The sequence below is a fragment of the Anser cygnoides genome, chromosome 1, assembly GCF_040182565.1.
Source record: "Anser cygnoides isolate HZ-2024a breed goose chromosome 1, Taihu_goose_T2T_genome, whole genome shotgun sequence".
Lineage (NCBI taxonomy): Eukaryota > Metazoa > Chordata > Aves > Anseriformes > Anatidae > Anser > Anser cygnoides.
In genome coordinates this window covers 181,902,347-181,917,193 of record NC_089873.1, presented here as the reverse complement: position 1 = coordinate 181,917,193, position 14,847 = coordinate 181,902,347, and the positions used below count along the sequence as shown (strand labels likewise).

The following is a 14,847-nucleotide window of genomic DNA, read 5'->3' as shown; positions in this document are numbered from 1 at the left end:
TCCATTGTATTCACTTGCAATATTGTGTAGAGTCACTCTTATTATTTCCCTACTGTGTTTCTGACATGGTCTTAAGGATTTAAATCGAGTAATGGCCTAAGTCACAATAAGGAGTAGCTAGTGAAATTCTCAGGCATCTCCTTTTCTTGGCATAAAGGGTCCAACAAACCAGCACTGAAGAATCCCCAAAAGAAAGCACTCTGGGAGGTGAGAACAAATGGGGAGTGGGACAGGCTTTTGTTATTTGCTCTTTGTGGTTTCGTACATAATAAATTAATCTGTGATACTTCTAAGCTTGGATGTTCATGGGTGGTTTGCCGTCTTTTTTTTTTTGGTGAACAGTTAAAAAACCACTTTGTCCTGTACTTCACTAAGTCCAGGTAGATTAGAGAATATGGAAAGAATATGGATTCAGCAGAGGCAATGATGCAACTATGTAGCTCTACTACTGGAATGTAGCAGGGGGAGAAGAGCAGCTCAGGACCAGGTGCCTTTATAAATTATTTTACATTCTGTAAGAACAAACAGTCTCTGGCATCCTTAGGTATCCATAGGAACATCGGTCCTGTGCGCCACATGCACTGTTTTGCCACATGCGAAATGGGTGCTACTGCACTGGTTAAACATGACTAATAAGATCGAAGCAATGAACGTTCAGCTTTAAAGCTATTAAGAAAACTCGATTCCAGTCTGTTGCTTTAGATTTTCTTCCCCCTTTCTTCTGCCAGCCAAGGGTCCCCCCCTGCATTGCTGCCCCCTTCTTTATCCTCTGGAGAGTTAAGTGGTTCAGCTTCTCTGAGGGTCATCTGCCTTGCATATGACATTCTTATTTACAACTGAAAACTTATTCACGCTGTTAAACTTCGGATTTTAAGAACCCAATCTGTTCTTTTGGTTCTTATTTTAAACCTGATTCTCTGATACGTGCTTAATTCTTGCCCTGCCTCTAAACGTTACTTTATGAATTCCTTCTTCCTTCTTTTCCCCATCTGCTATTTGCATACTGATTATATGAAATTGCATTAGAGTATTTTGCCTGTGGAGTCTCTGCTTGTTTAAGAAGGTATTTTTTCAACAGGCTGAAGGGGAAATTGCTTTTTGTACTATAAAAAAGGAACAGCCAAAATACCATGTAAAATGTACCTGCTTCTTCAGGCTTCTTTTAAAAATAAAGTTGTTTACTCTAATGCAGCATTTTTCCCTTATAGAAAGAGTCTTCACGAGGAAGACATAGAGAAAAGGAGGATATCAAAATTACAAAGGAGAGAACACCAGAAAGTGAAGAGGAAAATGGAGACTGGGAAACAAATAGAGAAGGTAAGTGAAATTAAATTAATGGTCTCCCTACAGCTCAGAGAATTGCACTAATACTGGACTGCATGTAAAATAAAATAGTTAAAGATTCCGTCTCTAAGTAGAGTGCAGTAGCCATTAAGATTTATTTTTGGAAGAGGGCAAAGGAGCAACTTGATTTGGACTGCAGTAATAGTAAAAACAACTTTTAGAAACATTCTATTTTTAAATACTCAGATGAGGAACTTGGCCATTGGCTATTCTGTGGTTGAGCCTTTTGCCATTAGGTCAGTAGCTGAATCCAAGATGATTTTGAAACTGATTGGTCCAAGAAGTGAGCATGACTCCTTTGAAGTTAAAAGTCAACAGTTTTTTGTTTGTTTGTTCGTTTGTGTGTGTGTGTAATTTGTATTAGTGTGGACTATCTCATTAGCAAGTATGTAATTAGAATGCATATACCAACAGCTGAATGGGACAGCTGGTGAACAAATCATCTTCTGAAAATACTAGAGGAGTGGTAAGAGCTTTGCATTACTACTGTAGGCTCTTGTTGTGGTTGAAAGGTGATTTTATTGTCCTTGGTGCTGATAATATTCATCCATTTACTGCATAGTTGAGGAAAAATCTATTGTTTTCTCACCCCTCTTCTGAGTCTTTCCTTTTTCCTTTGAAGACCAAGTTAAACTGCCAATGAAATTCTGGCAACTTCTAATGAAGTGTGGTATTTACATAGTTTTAGTAAGTATCAAGGTTTCAGCAGTTATTAAAATATTGCAAGACAATGTGGGGGTCCTGGTCCACTGTTGAGGATTCTTTCTACCATACAGTAGTGATGCCAAAGAAAGAAACAGTCATTTTCCAAAGAATTTATAGCTCTTTATTAGACAAGATACTAGTTATAAATAATTATATTAGAATACATATCTACATTTTGTTCTTATAACCACAAATCTTTTCAAAATGCACAAATGATTCTGTATGGTTAGCGCTTTTGCTTATGTTTATGGTTATGTTCTGCTGGAAGTCTGCATGATGAAAACCAAATGCAGTCACAGTGCCTTCCTAAACGAAAGGGTTTGTACTAAGCACTTGGAAGGGGGGAAACGTGTTATACACTGAGAGAGATGCATGATTTTAACTTATATTAAAATGCCTAAAATTTACACAGAATCATAGCAAAAATCTCTGTCAAATTAGAAATGCTGTGGTTTACCTTTTCTGATAACCTGAAAATAATTTTGGCTAAGCATATAAATGTAATTGTTAGTTGATTGAAGGTTGCTTGTCTAGTACTTTATTGCGACATAGAAAACCGTGATACAGTCAGTGTAGAAAATAAAGTTTTAATAGTCCAAGTGGCAGACTTTGTTTCTGGGAAAGAAAACAAAAAAACAAAACAAACAAAAAAAAAACCCTGGAGATTTCTCAAGTGAATTCGGATATAATGAATCTTTTTGCAGTAAGAAGTACTGTAAGTTATTTGTGCTCTGACTGTCCTATGGCATATATGCATGGAAACGGAATCTAAGTCGAAGAAAATTTGCAATATAAAAACATATATTTTTATATAAATACGTAGCACGAATGTCTTAATTCTTAGACATCGAGGCTTCTAGCTTGAGAATTATGAATTTCTCAAAATAGTGTTGTTCATAACCTCTGTGGGTAAAAGCAGAACTGGTGTCTGTGAAGTTGTAGTGCAATATAATTGGACAGATGGACTGGGAAAGAACCTATGCTGTTAAGAACTGCACCTTTCTGGAGGCTGTTCTCATGCTCTCAAGCCACACGAAGAGAATTTGTAGACTCAATATAGTTATTGCAAAGCTTTTATATAGTTCCTGTGTGTCAAAAGGGGGGTGAAAGCTAATGAATCTTTAACGAGGTATCTGTTCTTGGAAGGTTCTTTTATCAATGTGCTTTTTGAGCATTTGACTTAAGTAACTATAAACAAAATAAGGAGTGTAAACAGTAAGGCTGCTTTCTTTTTCAACAAGATTTCAGTTGCATGGCCTGAAGGGTGTGGTATTTAACTGACAATGACGTAATGAAAAAGCGAGAAGAAAATGATGATGTGAATACCAAGGAGTAAGAATGTTTTAAGTGTGGTTTTAACCAGTGAAAGAAGTTATGCAGACCTCTTCTTTTATTTTAAAGTCAATTTATAGATGTAATTAAACAAGGTATGAATTGATTTGTAGGATACCATCTTAAAAAAAAAAAAAAGCTCTAGTATAGTGCATTACTATTTTAATCTGTTTCATGTGAGATTTCCCAATTAAGCAGGGCTCCACATATTTGTGGTCTTTGTGAAAACACTCTTTTTTGGGATATTTTTGTTATATAAATAGAAAGAAATGGTGTACTGGGTTTCCCTTGCTACCCTAGATGAATAATTGACACAAGTCTCTAAAAGAAGTGAAGTGTTACTAATGAAGTTTAAGTATTTTAATGGTGGGTCATATGGGACTAACTGGAGTTATTTCAGGTTCGCGCAGATAATTGGAGGAGAGATTTGGCTTAGCCTTGTTGATCCATTTATGCGATGCTTAAAAGTCACTGAAATATTTATGCTTGGCATCCAGTATGCTAAAGGAATATTATTTATTTCATATGTAATCCATTTACTAGTCTATTTACTTTTTGTTTTAATTAAGACTCTGATAATGGAGATGTTAACTATGATTATGATCATGAGCTGTCTTTGGAAATGAAGCGCCAAAAGATTCAGAGAGAACTTATGAAGTTGGAACAGGAAAACATGGAGAAACGAGAGGAAATTGTCATTAAAAAAGAGGTTTGTATTCTGTAAATGCAAAATTAAAATATAAAAAAAATAAAAATTCAGCAACCACTTCATAGACTTCTTATTGTTTCCTAAGAGACCTGAGCTTTCTGGATTACAAAAGTTCTGTTCTGTACATAGTAGTAGATAAGTGGCATGTTTATAACTTGATGTGTGACATGAATATTAGTTGCAAGTCACGTATCATCTGTTCAGTCATCTGGCACCATAAACAAGTTTTCTCCTTTATGAAGTCAGCTATTAAATGAGTAGGAAACTTTGCAATTTAATGATTTAAAGCTAATAAAACCTTAGACAGAGATGGTGTAGAAGAAAACACAAGGCATAACTTACGCCAAGCTCCTTTTCCTACGTGGCTTGTGGTAACCGAGGAGAGTAGAGTGACAGACAGGCAAAGCTGTTACCGAAGTCCTAGAAGGCCTAATTTTGGGGAAGACTTTAAAAAAAAAATAAATCTGAAACAAGGTTCTTCTTTTCTGGACAATGAAATGCTAGCTGGGATCATACTATCTGGGATCATACTAACTTTAAACTTTTAGTTACAGTCTTTGCAATGTATTAGAGTGCATCATCTTTTCTTCCCCCACCCTTTTCTTGCCACGTTTCTTTTATGGTGTTCTTGTAAGCTAATAAACTGTTTTGAAAACTGTACGGTTAGTTTATTGGAGGTAGATGTGTAAACGGTTAAGATCTCACATCTAGACTGTTACTGTTTTTACATATATGACATTTTGAGCATCAGTCTTTTAACATTTAATATATTCTTTTCCTCAAGATTTCTCCTGAGGTGGTAAGATCTAAATTGACACCGTCACCATCACCAAGAAAGTCTAGCAAGTCTCCAAAACGAAGATCTAGTCCCAAATCCTCTTCTTCAGCTAGTAAGAAAGAAAAGAAAGCATCTGCTGTATCTTCCCCACTTTTGGATCAGCAGAGGTCAGTACGTAGAGATGTGTCTTGGGAGAATGTGGGAGCAGAGAACCACATTGATTTTTATTACTGGGGCTTTCATAATTAATACAGTTTTTTCATTTTCCTTGCTTTCAGAACTATTGATTTTTAACTTTAGGGAAAAGTCTCTAAATTATGCACCGTGAGTCATCTACTGTGGAAAATTGCTACATGCGCATAGTTGTCAGTTGACTGATTTCATGGTTTACAGCAGGCTTTTTCTCTTTGAATGTCCAGAGCGTCTGGGATGTGATGAGGAAATATAAATAAAGTGAGAGGCAGCTTTCTTTGAGATGCTGCAGCCTGCAAAACAGCTCATCTAGACTGAAGTGAGATGTTTAAAATGTGACCAACTTTACATTCTGTTGGTATTGGATGTTGCTGTTCAGGAAATAATGTTTGATTTTAAAGCCAGAGACTTTCTCAGACTTCAGGAGGAGAAAAGAAGGCGGGGGGGGAATGCAGGTGAGGGGAAAAAAACAGGACAAGATAAGATGTGTGAAAGCTCCAGGAAGGTCAGACTGGGCACCTTGCCACAAAAAGTCAGTCTCCAGAAACTAAGTTCTTGCTGGCTGCAGGAGCTTTCAAATGACTGATGCTTTTAGATAGGAAAGAAATTACTGGAACAGTATAAGCAGACACGTCTGTATTTGCAAAGCAAACAAAGCCTTTAAGAACAAACCAATGATTTTTGCTACAGGAGGATAGAGCATGGGGATAATATGCTACTGGCATATAGTATGTGGTAGCATCTAGTTTATAGGGTTTATGTCAGTGATAATTCATATGAAAAAAATGGTGTAAATTCCTTTGTAATGTGAAATACATACTGAAAAGTTTTATCCTGCATCAAGTAGTTAACTGTAAATATAAGAGATGAATGATTGAAGTCATTTTCTGTACTTGAGTGTTGCATTGCAGAATTGGGAGTCTAAACAGACAAGATACTCCAGAGTTCTGGTCTTGTGATATATGCAGTTCGTGCAAAGGCATTGTAACCTTGGAAAATAGTTCTGTCTGAATGGGAGCAGTTCCTGGTTTTGCTTCAGAAATAAAAGTTACAAATTGAAGAGCTCATTGTGAATTTTTACCACCTGCATTCACCCTTCAGTCAAGTTACTGAGCACTGCTTGCTAATGGAGTGGCAAATCCTATCCTAAAAGCTTCAAGGCCCTTTACATTATACTTTCCTGCCGACATTTGAGAAATCGTTATTTGAAGTAGTTGGCAGTCCTTCATTTTTTTCTTGTTAATTTATATCTAGGAGTTCTAAAAGTAACCAGAGTAAAAAGAAAGGTCCTCGTACCCCTAGTCCTCCTCCTCCAGTACAAGAGGAAACTCCGTTAGGAAAAAAACACAAAGAAAAACATAAAGGAAAAGAACGTTCAGAAGAAAAGACGAGGGAGGTGAAAGAGAGAGGCCGTGACTTTGAAAGGCACAAAGAGAAAAAAGAGAAGCAGAGGTAAGTTATGATGCATTATTAGCTTTTACCCTTAAAAACAAGGTTACATTAATGTTACCAAAACACAGAGTAATAAGGGATTTATACCTGCCTTGCCAAGACCCATTTCAGTACTCATTAAATATTTAAAAGCCTTATGTAGTTCGATAAACTATAACTAACGTATTAACAGGTTTAAGTTGCATAATAAGGTTTTCAAATGCCCTTTTGAAAGACTCATTATTTTTCAGGAAGTTGGATCTTCACCAATGAAACAATTCACTTGCCAGAGTCTTTATCAGAGTCATTTACTTGTCTGCTTCCCTGCTTTTCTGAAATCCTAGAGGACTAATATCTTTCTAAATTGGCAGTGGCACATTTAGACTTTCCCTGACCTTCTGTAGGTTAAAAAGTATTTCTGAAGTCAAAAGCTATTGCACTTCTAGAATTTCATCACTTACACATATGTGTGTGTGTGTGTGTATATATATATATATATCTCAAATGCTGGACTTAGATGACTATTCCCATTATTTTCTGAAGCTTAGTTGTCCATTTAAGTCGTTAAATATAACACTTGCATTTTTAAGTTCTATATTCCCTTGATGGAAATAGGGTATGTATTCATAAGTGCATCTTTTGTAACTAGTATAGCAAAGACTAAGAGGTTGAAGACCAGTAAAAAAGTCTATTTTTAATCGATACAGTAAAAACACAGTAACTTGTTTAAAAATATTTTATTTCACTCATACTTGCCCACTCTGTTACTGGAAGGCCAAAAGCAGTAGAAAAAAAGTTCTAGGTGGTACTGAAAGGGTCAGGAGAGTAATTGGCCCGTGGTTGTACTATAATCAGGTATTGCTGTGGTGACTGCAACCTTTAATTTCAGTATTGGATTTTTGTTGACTTTTTTATAATAAAAAATAAGATGTAATGTCAATGCTTCATGATGTGAAATAGCTGAAGGTTCAGAGAGATTTTTAATTCATTTGAAATTGCAATTAATGTTAGAAAATGTCTGTGAACTTAAGGATTCTTGAATAAAATGTTAACAGAAATGTTTAATAGGGCAGTAAATGAGTCTCTATTAATAGGAATTTTGTTTCACCACTGCCTGAAATATCAGGTAAAAATATAAATGTATTTTGGTTTTACTGTCTTACAGTCATGTATTTTATGATCCAGTAATCAGGAAGAAATTTAGTATGTATCTTGCATTCCTTAGTTCTGCTAACTTTCAGGTAATCTCATGAAATTACAGATGGAACAAAACATTCTTTAAGAGTAGTTTTTGACCTTGTAAGCACAGGTTCATTCTTAGAAATGTACTGATGTCCTGTTATGCCTGTTGAGCAAACTGCTCTTTTTGTTTCCCAGAGATCCTTCTGAAGGCTCCCATAGGCAGAAGCGTTCTCCTAGTCCTGCAGATCATTCTGGCAGTAACTCCTCTCCTTCCAGAGAGTATTCACCACCCGCTGCAAGGCGACGACAAGCCTCCCGAGCCCCAGCAAAGTCAACCACTCACAAGCATAACTTTTCACCTTCTCGCAGGTAGGTGGTCAGTTGCAAAGACAGAACTTCCATTAATCTAATTTAGAAACCTCCTCTGTTGCTTTGCCTACTTGCGTGTGTTTGTCTGGGGGTATGTGTGCGCCTCAAGAACTCAGAGGCTTCTTTACATGTATTGGTGTTGATATGTTTTTTTTTGGTTGTTGTTTTGTTTTCAGATATTATAGGTACCTGTCAGGTCAGGAACACAAGTCAATGTGCAAGTTTCTGTTCATCAGTTCCTCCCAGATGTTTTGGCTTGGGGTGGAGCTTCAGAAGTCTGATATGAGACATGCTCTTTCTGTGATCCTTTGGGAATTTTTTTTCCTCTTCCTCCTCTCCTTGCTTCTTAAAGATCACAAAATCTTTAAGAAAATTTTCAAAAATCACAAAAGCAAGTGTGTCTGACTTACACAGAACAGTATGAGGACAGCTTCAGAGACCCTTCAGAGAAGATCTAGTCCCTGCTGGTTCTAGGGGCCTTAGAGAAAAACCTTTTGCCACTCTGGGAAAAGTTACTACTTAGTTTTAAAAAGAAAAGGAGAAAGCTTTGTACTGGGGGCTTAAAGAATCTGTAAGCTTAAGTTCAGAATGGTAGTGCTAAATAGTGTAATTCTGTAATGGGAGGGGATGCGTACTTATTTTCTATGCTTCTGTTGAGGAGGGTGGGGGAAGGACACCAGATGTCATATATATGCATTCTGACAGAACAAGAAAAAATGTCTGTTCAGCTGTCTCAAGAGTTGTAAGCAAGCTCTTGCTGCTGTGGTTACTCAGTTCAGATGGAACAATGTAGTATTATGTTAAGCTAGGCATCATTGATGGACACATTCTCCAAATAAGATTGTTTGAAGAGAAGGTTGTAGAGCATCCGATTTCTCCTTGCAGCTGCCAGTAGTAAGGATACTGAAAACCACCTTTGCAGCATGTCTTTCCCCACTTTTTCTAGCCTACTCCAATGTTTTGCTTGTCGCTACTTGCAGGGAGGTTCTATGCAGACATACAAAGTGTTGTGGAAGGGAGCTAAGCAAGGAAGAAAAGTGCCTCTTGCCTTCTGCTAGAGGCAATGAAGCAGGTTTTGAAATGTTCTGTTTGTCTCCAAACAGTTCTTGATAGTCTTACGTGCAAGCAAATTTTAGTAACCCTATGTCTGTTTCATACGCTGGGTTTAATGGTGAAAAGTAAACATTGTCTTTGTTTAAAGATGGTAAGTCATAAAATTAGATTTTGTCAGTTCTGGCTCTTACAGAGTTTCACTTTGAATGCTTTGGAAGCTTTACTACTAAATCCAGGCTGTTTTGATTGTATGTGAGCATGTGTACAAATGCTCACAGACAATGAAAACAACATGGAGGCATGCAAGCTGCTTGTTCTCTCAGGAATAGTGAGTATTCTGCTTTCAGTGGTCAAATCTTCCCTTTTGTGATGGAAAGCTACAGCCAGCATAAATATGCAGTCATGGAAACAGAGAAATTTGAGTTTACTCTTTCCTGCTTTCTTTTCCTTCTCTTCCTTTGAGGAATGCCTACCTATAGCATGCATAGGAGACTTTAAGGTTTTTCCTTTCTCCAGACAAAAGAAGCTACACACAAACATCCTGGAGGTCAGACTGCACGTAGACATTCCAGGCATCCCTAAGATACAACAAGAGTGCATCAGCTGGACCGCATGCACTTTTACTTACACAGACAAGGAGATGCAAAATCTTAGTCTACTGTTGAGGACTACAAATAGTCTCTGGCATTGACCATCATAGATGCATCTCAGTGGGATAGTTTCCAGGCCTGGCAGTATCTGAGCATACAGGTTCACAGACACTGTATGAATTAAATCAAAAAACAGATACAGCCTGTCTCAGCATGTCTCACTTAAGCATGTTATAAAGGCTGATTTTACTTATTTTTATCTCACCCCTTTCTTTCTGCCATTTTCCTACGTGTTTTTCTAATAGAACCAAAGTGGTTCTGTTCGAGTGTTGTTTTCAGCTGTGCTGTAAAAATTTTGTTTGATTTCCCTCAGTTGACAAGTCTGAAATTGAAGTGCCTCAAGGAAAAGTCACAGTGCATCCTTCAGTGGATATATCTGGTTCCATAATGGAATCCAGATGTAGAACCATCACCTTTGCGAGACTGGTCCTGTGATAACCAACATACTATTCCGTGGGGCTCTGAAGGCAATTTTCTTGAGTCACTGATATTGACTATAAGGAAGGATAAAACACTGATATTAATAGAAGATTCCCACCGTGATGTATTTTACCTAAAAAAAGACTTCCTTACAGAGTTCCTACCTCAGGTTGCCAGTGATTTCACATAACGTTCTGTTCCCAGAGCTTTGCTCCTTGGAAGCTGAATCATTGCTCTGTGTTCTTGACATAAGGAGACTCTTTCTACCTGCACAATGTCTGGGTCTTTCAGAAAATGGCCTTAGCCATGAGATCTGCTGCTGAACAGCATTGATGTTTGTCCATTTAGGTCCTGGATAGCATCATGACATGCTGTAAGCCTGCTAATCTGAATCATTTCAGTGCTCCTTCTATTCAGAGCCCAACTGACATCAGCTATCCTGCTGAGAAAAAATGCTTGACATTTGCAAGATACTCAGCAAAAGCCGCATTACATATATAGCTTTAACAACTGCTGGGCTATTATGGAATATTGCAGGAAGGTCTTGCCTTTGGTAAAGTAGTCCTTCCTTTGTGCGTCACCTGAAACTGAGGAATTCATCTGTACGATCTGGGTATTTGTTTGAAGTCACTGACACTGTATATGCATGCATGTTCAAAAGCAGAAAGTAAATTACGTGAGTTATTTTTTTGAAAATGTGTTGTCTGTGTGTGGTTATTCTGACTCTGCTCTTCTCTTTGGAGTCTCTGAAATTTTGTGAAGTGGAAGGCAGTTGGGAATTAAGGGCAGCGCGTATTTCATGAGAAAAGACGCTTGCAAATTGCTTAGATGCTGATAAGGAACAAAAACTACTACTGAGCTCAAAGGCTTGAAGCATGTATATGTCCACGTTAGACTGTGCATGTGATAACTTATTATGAGGAAATCTGTTCACTGGTATGTAAATGATCTTTAGTTAATCTATGGGATTTCCAAGATGAGACACTTGGTATATGTTTTTTCTTATTCTGTTAGATGAGATCTCCCTGCTTGTGGAAACATTCGTGTTTGCTAAACTTTTAAGTAGATATCATAGAGTCATAGAATATCCTGAGTTGGAAGGGACCCATAAGGATCATTGAGTCCAATTCCTGGCACCACGGAGGTCTACCCAAAAGACATGCATGAGTTTATAGGATCCAGGACTAAATTGTTTAAAGGTTGTAATAAAAGGCAGAAATTAAAAATGCAAAAAAAAAAATGCGCTGTTGTTCTCTGAAAAAAAAAATTCTATTTAGGAGGAGAGGTGGTTGCCCTTATGTAACACTATATAAAAGCTATCTGTCTAACTTTATCATGAAGATCAAAAAGTAGCATATATTGAAGAAAACAATTGTACTTGGTTCGTGGGGTGGGAGAGACCACATTTTTGCTGACTCTTCTCTCTCTTCCCCTGGGAAAGCAGTCTAATATATATAATGCAGTATATGTAATGTAATTGTGATTTAAAAACTTGTTCTAGGATATTAAGTAAACTATTACCATTTAGAGATAAGTATACGTTGAAATATATGAGGGAAGATTAGCTGGATGTTACAGACATAGCACTTGTTTTCAACAGACAGAGGATAGAGAATGCACAAATTATTTTAATCCCTCTGTTTTGTGTAGGGTATAGTAATTTAACTTTTTCAAATCAAGTTATTTCATGTGTGGCTATTCTAATTCTTCCTTGCAGGTCTGCCTCTCCATCAGGTCAGCATCATTCTCCCATATCCTCTAGGCATCACTCCTCTTCATCGCAATCGGGTTCCTCTGTTCAAAGACATTCTCCTTCCCCACACCGCAAAAGAACTCCTTCTCCCTCCTATCAAAGGACAGCTTCCCCGCCTGCAAGGCGGTCATCTTCCCCCTACCCCCCCCGCTCTTCCTCTTCTCCTCAGAGGAAGCGAAGCCCTTCAAGGCACCGATCTCCTGGAAGAGAAAAGGGAAGGCACGATCGTGATCGGACTTCACAGTCTCATGATAGGCGCCACGAAAGGCGGGATGGTATGAATAAAAATAGCATTTCCAACAGATGTTTGTTTGCAGATTACGTTTTGAACAAGATTTTCAGTTCGTGGCACGATCTGCACCTATCCCAGTGGCCAGGTGGTAAAGAAAGCACTGGCAGAAATCTGTATAATTCTTGCTGTGTTTGTGGTGCTGTTTTTGGGGACTGTGCAAGGGCATTGATCCTGATAGGACTGCTTAGGTAGGCTCAGCTGGTTCAAGAGATCCTGTAAGCATCTGTTTAGATATTTTATGTGTAATGCAGTGGTCGTTTCTGTAGGTAAGTGATCTTCTCTTTGTACGAGGCTTATGCTAGCAGATCTGATGCTATTCCAGTCATCACTGATTGCTTTGTCCATTGTCTTTTTCACTGACATTAAGTGAGGTGTGTGCAAAGAGTCATTCCCTCTGGAAATCTTTAAAGTTGGTTGAGCAATCTGTGATGGTCAAACATGCCATTTCTCTAAATAGACAGATTATAAAGAGTACGTATGTCAGCTTTTTTTAGACTGACTGTAAACTCACTTTCCTGTAGCAGTAATATTGTAAATAAATAATTTTAAAAAATGATTTTATCAGGGCAAAGAGGTCTTAAAAGCAAGTGATCTAATTATAGCACAGATTTATTGAAAGTGTCTGGAGAAAAAAAAAGGAACCTATGATTGTAGGAAAAGTGATCTTACCTTTAAATTACTGAAGTGTGCTTGCTTTCTAATGTCTTTGAAATTTATTTTTACTTTACTTATTCCCCCTTTGATCAGGTAAATATTTGTAAAGCTCAAATTCAGAAAAAGATGTTTAAAGCTTACTGAAATATATAGGTGGATACCCAGAACGATCTTATCCTTCTTACACGCAAAATTTAAATTAATATGTATATCAGAAGTATATTTTGACTGTAACATTTTAGTGCTATTCATCCTCTAAATTTTTGCTTGCTTTGATAAAGCTCGGTATATAACACTCCTTTAAACATTTCACAGAAACTAGAGGGAAAAGGGAAAAAGAAAGAGACACAAGAGACGATCGTGATTATGACCAGGAGCAGAGTACCTCCAGGGATCATAGAGATGACAGAGAATCTCGTGATGGAAGAGATCGGAGGGAGACGAGAGATACCAGAGATCGGAGGGAGACGAGGGAATCCAGAGACACTCGAGACTCCAGAGATACAAGGGATTATAGCAGAGATAACAAAGATAGTCGTGATCAAAGAGACTCACGTTCCACCCGAGATTCTCATGACTACAGAGACAGAGAAAGTCGGGATGCCCATAAAAAGGATGACCAGTATCAGGAGGACTCGCGCAGCTATGGAAGATCCCATGGCAGAGAGGAGAGCTCTCGTGCCGAAACAAGGAATGACTCCCGAAGTGACTCTAGAAATGACAGCAGAAGTGATCGAACGGGCCGAAGTCGAGGTAGAGGTCCAGAGTTATCTGACAAAGGTATTACATGATTTTGAAAAAAAATATATAAATAGTAAGTGTCCTTATTATTGGCGATTGAACACTGACATTTGTATTACCTTGTTTGGTGTTACATGTGGAAATGCTGCCAAATAGGAGTGTTTAGGAGCGGCTGAGGGAACTGGGGTTGTTTAGTCTGGAGAAGAGGAGGCTCAGGGGAGACCTCATTGCTCTCTGCAGCTACCTGAAAGGAAGGTGTGGGGAGCTGGGGGTTGGCCTCTTCTCACAGATAACCAGTGATAGGACTAGAAGGAATGGCCTCAAGTTGCGCCAGGGGAGATTCAGGTTGGAAATGAGGAGACATTTCTTCTCAGAAAGAGCAGTCAGGCACTGGGACGGGTTGCCCAGGGAGGTGGTGGAGTCACCGTCCCTGGGGGTGTTCAAGGAGAGGTTGGACGTGGTGCTTAGGGACATGGTTTAGTGGGTGACACTGGTGGTAGAGGAATGGTTGGACCAGATAGATGATCATGGAGGTCTTTTCCAACCTTAATGATTCTATGGTTCTGTGATTCTATAGTTCATGCTTTTAAGTTATGTTCAATTCTGTTGTCATTAAATCAGAACAGTTGCTTAAAATTATAGCACTTCTGCATTCTCTGGTTAAGGCGGCATAACACCACTCTCCTGCCATACCATTTTAAAACAAACTTGAAGCCCTGCACCACTCTTAATGTTTCTGCAACCCAGCCCTAGGTTTTCCCATGGGCCACAAACACAGGAGGCTTATGTGTAGTGCAGGATTAGTAGGAGGCAGCATGTCTCAAAGTACTGGGTAGCAATTTTTTGTTTTCTCAAATGCAGCTGTGTAGGCACTTGAAAACCATCTTTCACCCTCTCCACCCTTCTTGATTGACCAAAAATGCAATTTAAACCTTTGGCAGTACTTTTGAAAGTTTGATGCACTTTGTACAACAGCTTCACTTACCACCTTTTACCTCTCTAATAAATGGCATTTAAACTTTTTGCAATAAGAATGTGCCATACAAATTTTACAGGAAAAATTATCTTTCTTATTCTCCTGCTGCCAAGTCTGTAAGTTTACATCATACTCGGAACAAATATGAACTGACTTTTTGACTGTTTTATTTCCTAGTCAGGAGACCTCATGTTATGGCTAGGGGAGTGTGATGTAGGAAATTTTGAGTCTGCGGTTGGAAAATAATAACTTTGCAATTAAAACTT

General features: G+C 38.2%; 1 protein-coding gene across 6 annotated transcripts in view; it reads left to right on the top strand.

Moving 5' to 3' along the window:
• ZC3H13 (zinc finger CCCH-type containing 13) overlaps nt 1-14,847 on the top strand; it is a 48,613-nt gene that overhangs the window by 17,928 nt on the left and 15,838 nt on the right. For all 6 annotated transcript variants that reach the window (XM_048046923.2, XM_048046924.2, XM_048046922.2 and 3 more), the window contains 7 exons: nt 1,209-1,317; nt 3,951-4,090; nt 4,875-5,035; nt 6,315-6,512; nt 7,869-8,042; nt 11,883-12,193; nt 13,180-13,644. In XM_048046923.2, the coding sequence (XP_047902880.1) occupies nt 1,209-1,317; nt 3,951-4,090; nt 4,875-5,035; nt 6,315-6,512; nt 7,869-8,042; nt 11,883-12,193; nt 13,180-13,644 (1,558 nt within the window). The remainder of the gene's footprint in view (nt 1-1,208; nt 1,318-3,950; nt 4,091-4,874; nt 5,036-6,314; nt 6,513-7,868; nt 8,043-11,882; nt 12,194-13,179; nt 13,645-14,847) is intronic.